This window comes from Acinonyx jubatus, chromosome E4 (assembly GCF_027475565.1).
Source record: "Acinonyx jubatus isolate Ajub_Pintada_27869175 chromosome E4, VMU_Ajub_asm_v1.0, whole genome shotgun sequence".
Lineage (NCBI taxonomy): Eukaryota > Metazoa > Chordata > Mammalia > Carnivora > Felidae > Acinonyx > Acinonyx jubatus.
Genome location: NC_069395.1, coordinates 62,107,436 through 62,117,921, shown reverse-complemented (window position 1 = coordinate 62,117,921; position 10,486 = coordinate 62,107,436). Strand labels below are relative to the sequence as shown.

The following is a 10,486-nucleotide window of genomic DNA, read 5'->3' as shown; positions in this document are numbered from 1 at the left end:
TTCAGGTCTTTAAAAAAGTTCATTTATTGAAATTCACATGTGTAACAGGATACAAATGAGCAGATTTATCAGAACACAGTTAACTTCAAGCCATTTCTGCAAACATAACTGCAGGAGGTCTCCTGGTCCGGCGCGGGGCCTGGCCGCATTGGGCACCGCTGGGCAGTAGACGCGGCTGACCTGGCCGCCTGCTGCCGTCCGGGGCGCCGGCCACCGGGAAGGTCGTGGTGCTCTGTGGCATCTCACGAACAAATCAGATGAATGTAAATATCTCTTTGTAAACCATTTATTTCACTCTGTTTCATCCAGGTCAGCAATCAGATTGTGGCATGCTGGGTAACTGGAAAAAAAATGACAATAAAAAGTAAGTTTAAATAGATCACGTTCTTCACTGTGATTTGTCTTCTCGCTGGTGCAGGTGCCTCTTCTAAGGAGGAAGACATTCTTTTGCTAAAAATAGAGAAATTGTACGTGACCAACTGCACGAAAATCTTGTTACTCCCCCTGACCTTGGATCACAGCCCCCGTCAGACAGGAACTGAAGGGAACCCATTTCGTTTTACGGCCTTAAATCTGAACACATCTGTACTGCAGGCATCGGTCTGTCTTGGGAGTAAGGCAGTCCGATGACGGGACGTGGCTGGAGGGCCACCACTTCTCTGCCCAGGAAAGGAGACCCTGATTCATGCCAGAATCTGTTTACTGAGAACTGCTCAGACATTACAGCTGGTAAAGCAGAACAAAAAACAGGATGTAGGCCGAGTGTCCCTAAGAAATTCCTAGTGAAATCAAAACGAGCTAAAACCTCCAAATTTCCAGCTGCAGACAACTTATTATCACGCACACACCCGCTTTTTCCCCCGTGGAAACCACCTCCCACGCACTGGAAGAGGGAATTCGGTGTATCTGGCCTTAGTTTTGAGCAGGAATAAATGTTTCAAAGCTAGCTCCTGAAAATCGGGTTGAGAGAGGCACAAGTTAGGGACGCAGAGAAGCCTCTCGTCTGCCCTGGCCGGCGACGGGGCCGCTCAGGTTAGCTTAAACCATGTCCGGAAGTGGTGCCAGAAACCACTGCACATGGTTCCGCTCCACAGAACAGGGCACACCCACCCTGCACCACATGGGAAGATGAGTAAGGCAGTCCTTGACCTCGAGGAGTGAGGTCCCTAGGAGGGCAGGCAGTCTGGTCTGTGTGGCTGGAAACCATCTTCCAGAAAGACAGACCCGTGGGCCTCAGGCTCTGCACGCCCTCTGCACTCTCAGATTTCCTGAGCTAGAATCAGGGTGGGGGGGCTCCTGGGAACCCAGTTTCGGTCACAATTACTCGAGGGTTTCCGAGACAGGACAGTGAATGAAAGACCACAATTCACGCATGAGAAATAGGAAAATCCGCCTGTCGCCTCTTTCAAAAAATGCAAAAAGGTAATGTGTACGTGTCAGGTAGGTTTCTCAGCATGTGTGACACTGATGATGCCTTTCTAGGGAGCAAGTCTGTGAGGAGACGGGGAATTAGAATGTCACATGTGCGGCCCACCTGGCTCTGTACACAGGGCGGGGGCCGCGGCATGGTGAGGAAGCACTCAGTATGTGTGTGCAGCCCTGGGTGGGGGGCTGGGGCTCAGGGGCCCTCTTCCTTAGGGCCCTGGGGGGCTTCTGGGCTCTCCAGAGCAGGCCAGCAGGAGTCCACTGCCCCAGAGCCCTTGCAGAAAGGGCTCCTTTCCACCCCCAGCGACACACTCAGCCCGGGGCCTGCCACCAACTCAGTGGACCATCACGCGGGGTCTCCATCCAGACCTGATGCTGTCCAGTCTGGACGGAGCTGACCTGGTGTGGCACCACCCAGGGACTGCGGGCTGCGGGCCGGGCGCTTCCTAACTTCAGAGACTCCAGGAACGTCTCTGAGTGCAAGGATAAGCAGAAACCACGACAGGCATATCGCAAATGGAGCGGAACTTGGGGTAGAAGACACACGCCCGCGACACGCACAGTAGAGTAGCAGTTAAGACCTGAAGTAGAAAGGAAAGGTGTCGCGGGAATTTTTTTAAACCAAGCTCCAGGAAACTGGCACCTCTCGTTATGAGTCTTCCTAGTGCCTATGTATGCCCCAGGCCCATCTAGTAACTTCCTGCCCGACTCGTCCCCTCTTGGCACTCGGGCCTCTGCCTGGGAACCGGCCACCATGGCCCCGTGGGGCCCTGTCGGAGCAGATGTGAGGTCCCCGACGTGAACGGTCTCTCTCCCTGGAGCAAATCGCCTGTCACTATTTCTTCGCTGGTTTGGTATTTTATTTGGTCCTGATGCAAAGCCTGTCCTGACTTTCCCATTATGGTGCTTGCCTTTCACTCTCCATCCCCAGTGCCCACGGCTGCCCTGCCCATGGCAAGCATTCAGTAAATATCAGAATGACTAATTAAGCCGATGACATCACCATTCAGTCTCTAATTCCCCACTCAAGTGTCACCCTCAGTTTGCTGGATCTTCAGTAAAGAACAGTTCTTGGTACCTCCCCCATCCCGCGGCATGTCCAGAGATCGAGAAGCATTAGTTACTGCCCAAATCCTGCTCGTCTGCCATCACCTCCTAGGGAGATTAGCCTTGCTGACTTCCAGAAAGCTGGGTCCGTGGTCCTCACCACCACGATCCGGGTCTGGCTGTAAGGGACAATGAGGATGCACATGCCCGTGGGACATTAGCTGGCTCCAACTGTGGCTTGAGCCCTCGGCCACCTTCTCCCAGACCTCTGCCTCTCAACTTGTCACCAAGGCCCCTTGCCGTGGCATGCCTGGGCGGTGTGGTCACATCGGCCGTGTCCATGGCTGCCCTCCAAGACAGAGGAAGGCCCACAGGGTACCCTGGCACCTGCTCTTCTAGAACACTGTCCACAGATGACATAAACGCTCCCCCCTCCCCCGTCTACATGCCTGCTACTGCTAGCCCATTTCCTTTGTTCTCATTTTAAATCCTACGAGAGCCTTCTCTCCATAAACCCTGACCTTTGTGTTTATTTCTGAAGTTTTGACTTTAAAAAATGAGTCTCTCTCTGGGTGACTTGAATTGTTCCCCAGGCAACCACGCCATGGGGTTGAGCAGAGCCTTTTCTGCTGCCTTGTTCCCAAGCCTGTGACCCGGGAAGCACACAGCCCACCTCATCCCTGCTCACAGAACGTGCCTGCTCAGCCTCAGCCCGACCCAACTTTCCCTCTGCATCCCTTCTCTGCGGACTCCACCTCTCACTAGTGGCCCCCCCCCGACTAGCCTCACTCATTTTCACATTTTCTGTGTCAGTGTGGCCAGGTCAAAAAACGGTCCTGTTTGGGGAGCCTGGGTGGCTCAGTCGGGTAAGTGTCCGACTTGGGTTCAGGTCGTGATCTGACGGTTCGTGAGTTCGAGCCCCGCATCGGACTGCCTGTCAGCACAGAGCCAACTTCAGACCTTGTGTCCCTCTCTCTTTGCCTGCCCCCGCTCTCTCTCAAAAATACACATTAAAAAAAAAAAAAAAGCCCTGTTCCTTGTGCCTCTGGCAAGAAAGCATCTATTTTTAGCCAGAGAGAGGAGAGTCCCTTCCCCACCTCTAGCTGGGGGCATTTTAGAGCCTTGTCCTGAGGTCCAGAGAAGCCACCGGTACCTACTGCTGAAGAGCCAGGGCCCGACTGCAGGCTCTGCCCCAGGAGAGTCGGATGGACACCCACCCCCTCCATGCAGCCTGCGGCCCAGGGCCTGAATACCACTTTCTCGAGAAGTTTTTTCCCTGCCGTTCACTTCCCAGTTCCGTGCACTTCATCTCTCTGGGCCTGATTTTTCTGTCTGGACAGAAAGGATGCCGAATGATTGATCCAGTGGCCCTGTCTTGCCAACCGTGATCTCTGCCAACCCGGCCGGCTTCACGGTCACCTGTGTGGGAGCCGGGTGATGGGGGGGGCTGCCTCTTCAAGGGAAGCTGGTTCTGTTATTAAGGTTTTCTGTTTGTTTTTTGGTTTTGGTTTTGCTTTTGAGCAGGACCCGAGTGATATGAAAGCTAAACATTTTACCCCAAGTGGTACAGAGCTGAGATTTGAACCTTGGCAGCTGGACCTCGGAGTCCAGGCCTGTTAATGCTCTTGTGACCTGCCCAGCGAAGCAGCACAGAAGCCACCAGGTGTGCTGTGTGTGGGATCAAGTAGAAGTCAGATCTGGGAGGCCAGCTGGCACTCACAAGCCACGTGAGCTGTGGGAGGCCACCGATTTGCTCAGGAGGAGGGTGCCCTCACCAGTCCTCCGCAGAACGTCGTGGAACGTGGCCGGGAGGGCCACAGAGGCGAGCCTTCCCCCAACCCACGGGGCCCTCGATGGACTGCCTCCAGGTCAGCAGAGTCCAGCAAAGTGACCCCAACCCTGCCTCGTCCCCCGCCTCCGGCACCCCAGAACCCGGTGGTCGGCAGCTGCAAAGCCGGGTCGCCCGCACACCAGGCAGTCCGCCGAGCCCCTGACAATGACAGGCCCGTGCAGGCAGAGGTCAGAGTCACGGCTTCCCTAGAGGGAAGGGGCTGTAGAAGCCAGAGAAAGGAAAAGGTAGAGGCAGGAAGACCTTCCTTGCAGAATGGAGGTGGGCCGAGGAGGAATCCTTGGCTTTCCGGAAAACAGCATCTCAAGCTGGGCCTGGGACACGTGGCATGGCGGGGTGGGGAACCGGGGAGCCCGGTGCGTTGGCCGCCCCTCCCCTCTCCAGAGCTCCGACGACACAGGAGTCCCATGCCTCGTGCCGTCCGACTTTGTCATCTTCCAGCTTCCTGGAATCCCGCAAGTCATGAGAACTTTCTTTGCACATGGGCAGGTGTCTGTGTTTTATAGGAACCATGTTTCCATGGTAAATAGACTTTAAGAATTCCCAAAGGACAGACAGTGTCACCAACAGCAGAGAGTGGAGCCTCTGGCTGCCTCGTGTTTGAAAGCGTTAGAAATAAAGACAACACTGACATTTGGGGTTGTAATGTGATGGAACTGCAGTCTTTTAAAGGCAAGAACCACTTCTCTCTGCTCCATGTAATATTCAGTGTTTTGTTCACTTGTCTGATTGGATTAAAATATTTAGCTCCCTTTAAAATCTTGATTGTGAATTTCTATCGCAAAATGTACTGACTCAGGAAGCAATAAGTGGAGCAAGTGTGTCTGCAGGAGCAGAAAATTCGATTTATTTTTCTCCCATGCGTCCTACTCCGACATTCACTCATGGACAAAGTGAGCTGTTAACGGAATAGCAGGTCTGTCTTCAGTGAAGCCTTATGTGCTTTTCAACATTAATCACACGTGGGCCTTCAGTGAAAACAAGAATAAAAAACAAAAAAACAAAACGGAAGTTAAACTCGGTGATTTGAGTTGCTTGGGGAAGTTTCCCCGAGGGTCGCAAGACCCGCATGTCAGAAACAGACACCGGGGTCTCGTGTCACTCTTGAAAAACACTCAGGCAGCAGGGAGTTAATGACATTTTAGCTGCATATGTTCAAGTGTATTTAAAAAAATATGCAAGTCACTTTGGTTGACAGTGTCTTGTACACAGTTTTGAAAGAATCAGGGCAAACTTTAACAGAGTCAGTTTTTATTTGAAAAATATTTTCTGGGAATGTATCAGTGTTTATTTTTGAGACTGACAATTCGGGTGAAAATCAGGATAAAAACAAAAAAACAACAATTTGGTTGAAATCAAATTGTTTGTTTTCATCTATTTAGAATTCTTTCCAAAAAAATCTTGGTTCAGGAGGAGGCTTTTTTAATTTATTTTATTCAGTGTATTTGCTGTTCTATCCAGGCACCATCTGTCCTGCAGGTAGCTAACTCCAGGAAGACACCCACGTGAGCCGGGCGAAGCCCCCAGGACTGGGGAAGGACCCCCGCCATCCCACACACACCCTCCGGGTCCCATCCTGGGCAAGCCGCGGGCACCCCCTCCCCAGCTGGACCCCAGCCTGGCAGCCCTGGGCCATGCTGACATTTCTGAGGCCATCCTGCCCTTGCCTCAGGTCAACAAAGGGGCCTCACCCTGCCCCTCATCTGGGTTCAGCCCTCTTGCTTGGGTCCTTTGGTGGAACGAGATAATGTCCATGATTCTGAATATAACCACATATGGCTGCTAGATCCGTGCACAAGTTCGAATCAGAGTAGAAAGTCAATTCACTGCCAAGAATACTCCAAAGTCACAGGGCCAACTGATTAATCACCGATAAGTCAGTCTCAGGATGCGTCCTGCGCACAAGCGCCTCAACTGCAGGGACGAAAGGGAGCCCCCTGAGCACTGAGGATGGAGCCCTACAGGTCGTGCATGGCAAAGGGGTGGCAGGGACCAGAAAACACAAATCTGCTGAACCCCGAGTTGTTGCCCAATGAGTATATAAACAAACTCCTGGCGTATAAAACCATCCTCTAAATGGACAATCCTCCCCAAGAAAAGACTCTGATTTTCTCACTAGCTGGCATCTCCCTCCGTGGCCAGATGTTAGAGCCCCGGGCACTGGGTCACAGACCACCGACCCTGGTCCCAGCTGCCCACCCCTGGGGCCCAGCTTCCTCATCCGGACATCACCCCCATGCCACCCCTACCACGGTCTCTCTCCCCCCAGAAGAGGCGGGAGGGCATATGCCCAGCCTCGCCTGTAACGAAGCCACTCGCTGTGCCTGGGGAGACGATACGGGGCCCTGTTTGCAGTCAGGCTGGGTGACCGTCTTCAGGCTCTGTTTCTCCACACTGACCAGCACAGCCATTTCAAGACATTTTAACAAAAGCCCTTTGCTAGGGGTGCCTGAGTGGCTCGTTCGGTTAAACATCCGGACCTCGGCTCAGGTCATCATCTCGCGGTTCATGAGTTCGAGCCTGATTTCGCGGTTTGTGAGTTCAAGCCCCGCATCGGGCTCTGTGCTGACAGCTCAGAGCCTGGAGCCTGCTTCAGATTCTGTGTCTCCCCCTCTCTCTCTCTCTCTGCCCCTCCCCCACTTATAATCTCTCTCTCTCTCTCTCTCTTTCCCTCTCTCTCTCAAAATAAACATTAAAAAAAAAATTTTAAGACATTTTCTAGAAGTCCCCCACCTGCAGAGTGAGGCAGGAGAGTAATCAAGCCAATGTTTTTAGTCACACTAAGATCAAGGCAGATTAGTGGTCAGCACCCTGCGCCCGGACCGCACCCCGCACCCTGCGCCCCGTACTTGACTGGCTCCCTGCACCATAGCAGCGTTTGAGGGGAAGATGGGAATCCTCATGGGTAGAAATGTCACTGCAGCCTGGTTACCACTGTGACCAGCTCCCTCTGCAAACACTGTCCATGTTCCAGAAGTTAAGCAGAAGTGATTTAGGATACTAGAGCCTTTTAAACAGGCTTAGCTGTTTCCTGTCCGAGGCCACAGGCCAACCCGAGCCCTGTCACCTGCTCCAGGGCCCAGGACTCAGTACATGGGAGCAGATCAGAGGGATGGGACTCAGCTTCGGGGTGGTGAGGAAATCTCCATTCTCTTTGGGGTTCTGGGTGGACAGAGATTTTTAGAGTGTGACATACAAAATTAAGTCGTTATGCTTAAGTTATCCAGGCTGAGAAAATGGAAGGCTTTCGCAAAGCCATTTCCAACCCAGAGATGAACCAGTCTCTCCAGGAAGACAGGAACTGTGGCCGAACCCTCCAGAACCGTCAGCAGGCAGTGTCCTCTGATGTCCCTGCTGGGGGCACACAGCGGCCTTGTTCACGTCAAGGCTGGGAGGCTAACCTCACAATTCCAGCTTACTCCATGGCTCAAGTGGGTCTAATGCCACACTTGGGTAGAAAGAGTAAGCCTTCGGCTTAGATATTCAGCAGAGAGCTTGCAAAACTGGACCCCTGCCTCTTCTTTGAACACTAGTGTTTGCTACCGAAAGCCAGGACTCCCTCTATGAAATTCCTTTTGTCATGTTCATATTAAAATAACTCCAAATGCACTCTGTGAATCTGAAAGACCCCTTTAGAGATGAGCCAGATGGCTGGTATCAGATAACTCAGGACGGTCAAAGCATCTCTGTTGCTTCAGCCAAAAGAAGAAAGACCAGCTCGGTTTTCTGAGAATTTTTTGAGGTTTGGGTTGTTTGGTTTTGTTTTTTTTTTTTTAATGCATTTTATGAAAATTTTGCAATCCATTTGGTAATTAGGTTTTTGAAGCCCTGGAAGAGGTTTCTAAGCATTGATGGTCCATGTTAAGATCTGAGTGGTTGTAAGGTAGGCAGATGGGGAGTTAAAAGGGAAACCCTACCCAGTAACGATCTGGTCCAGAAGCTGCCATGTGCTCGGAGCTTGTACAGAACACTCCCCACAATGTGCGTCCTGAAGTGGCTCTTGGCTTCTAGAGCCAAAGGATTCACTCCTGCTAGGAGTCCCTGTTCCTCCACCGCGTGTGGCGGGAGCCCCATCACCTTCCTGACAGCCAGTGGCCTCAACCCTTGGCTGGTGCCACACAGGGCCTCCTGTGGGACACACCCAGACAGTTAGGTTGGGCCCAGCTCAGCGTGTGTGTGTGGAGGGGGGGGGGGGGGACGGCACGAAGGGCCTGAGCACGTCTGAGAAGCGCGGGGAGCAGTGGGCACAGCGCTGCCAGCCCCCTCCCTGGCTGTCCCTGGGCTTCTTCTGGGCCTTCTCCAGTCTTGGGAAGGGAGGGGAAGGGGAAAGCCTGGACGTTTCTTGGACCTACTATGTGCAAGAGGTTCTGCCGTGCACCTCAGGGCTGCACTCACTGAACACTTCTGACATCCCTTTTGAGTCAGGCTGATGTGACACACACCACCCCCCCCACCCCATCCCCGGCACACGTGGAAACTGAGACTCAGAAGAGACTCCAGTGACTTGTTCTGAGCCTCACAACACTGGCACAGTCTGGAATCCTGCTCTGTTCTTTCTGCCTCCAATCACTTGAGAGGTTCTCAAACCTCCGTGTCCCTCAGAATCACCCAACCAGCTGCTTAAAATGCAGATTCCTAGGCCCTGCTCCCAGAGATCCTGCCTTGGCCTGTGTGAACCGGGCCCCAGGACCCATGCTCCTCACACTTTTCTGTTTGCAAACCTCCTGGACTGTGGCATGAGGTGTGACAGAGTCAGCGGCACGGGGAGCAGAGTGGCCGGGCGGGTCCCCAGCCCCAGGCCTTGGAGGTGTTCACCTGCTACCTTGGGGAAATGAGTCCTTAGAGAGGGACTGCCTGTGCTGAGTGGGAAAATTCACTCAGAGGAGAGCGGCTCCCCGCTACCCACTGGGCACATGGTTATTCTGAAAGAATTATGAGAGACAGTTTCCCATCCTTTTCATCTCCAGATACATTCTTCCCGTTAATCATCCATCCCAAGCACTCACTGTGTGGCGTCCCTGGGCCCTCACAGAGCACCTGGCTGCAATCCTAATTCAAGGCTAAGACCAGGGCCAGCCCACAGGCCACCCCATTATCCTAACAAATTGCTCGATGGGGCAAAAAGTACAGCTTGTCTGACAGGAAGAGAACCAATTTAGGAGAGAAAGGTCTCATACCACATTCCAAGTTCACCTGGCTGTTCCCTTTCCCCACCATCCCTTCTGGTGGCCCCAGAGCTAACCTCAACAGGGAGGTCCTGGGCTGTGGAGTCAGCCTCTGGTAGGACACTGGTAGTGTCCTACTTGCTAGCTGGGCAGGCTTGCTGGAGCCTCAGTTTCCCTATCTACGAAATGGAGGCACAATCAATCTCGCAGGCTCGTTCAAGGGCACGTTCTGTATTGCAGCGCAGCCAGGCCACCCGCAAACACTCAGAATCTTCGCTCAGTCACCAGGCACCTGACCTGGGACAGGACTCCTGCATTCTGCTCACAGCGGCCCCCTAGCCAGCGGCATCTCTTTCCTCACCTGATTCAAAGCAAACGCATCCTCCCTCCGGGGGCAGCCCAAAGCCGCCACCTCCAGAATGCTCCCCACCCTCCCCACCCTTCCACCACCAGCACCCCTGGGCAGTGGTGTCTGTGGCCTGCTGGGTCTGTTCTCCCACACAGACTGTAGCTCACCGAAGGGGGCAGGCCCATGACCCACACGTCTCTGTCCCCCCCTCCCCTCACCCCCCCGCCCCGTGCCCATCACAGTCTTCAGGAACTACCTCCCGCCCTCCACCACCCCGCCCCGGGTTACTAATGGACCCATGTGATCACTGGGCATTTCACCTGTAAAGATGCAACACTGAAGGAAGGAAGGAGAAAAAGCCCTGCATGCGGATTCTGCTGTGTTCTCTGGCCGGTGAGCCAGCCCTGAGGACTCCCGCCCCCCGTGCTGGGTTTGCACAGTACCTGGGATCTCAGACGCCCCACCTCTTCCTGCAGACTCTGTCTCTCCAGCAGAAGCTGATTCTGCTTGTTGAGAAGCTGCACCAGCTGAAGGGCCGTGGCCTGGCTGTGCTTGTCCAGCTGCTTCAGCCTGCAGAGAAATCCACCGCAGAGTTAGGGCCCGGGGGCAATAGGTGTCAGAGAGCAAGGAGGACCATGCCCAACTTCAGCC

General features: G+C 53.6%; 1 protein-coding gene across 13 annotated transcripts in view; it reads right to left on the bottom strand.

Moving 5' to 3' along the window:
* Positions 1 to 10,486, bottom strand: part of SDCCAG8 (SHH signaling and ciliogenesis regulator SDCCAG8) — a 246,837-nt gene continuing 236,351 nt past the window's right edge. For 6 of the 13 annotated variants that reach the window (XM_053209292.1, XM_053209296.1, XM_053209294.1 and 3 more), the window contains 3 exons: positions 10,291 to 10,405; positions 4,029 to 4,156; positions 1 to 340 (listed from right to left, as the gene is read on the bottom strand). In XM_053209292.1, the coding sequence (XP_053065267.1) occupies positions 292 to 340; positions 4,029 to 4,156; positions 10,291 to 10,405 (292 nt within the window). In that variant the 3' untranslated portion in view covers positions 1 to 291. Of the gene's footprint in view, positions 341 to 4,028; positions 4,157 to 5,146; positions 5,290 to 10,278; positions 10,406 to 10,486 lie in introns of those variants that run through there. The other 7 variants (XM_053209297.1, XM_053209301.1, XM_027046217.2 and 4 more) reach the window with 5 other exon arrangements.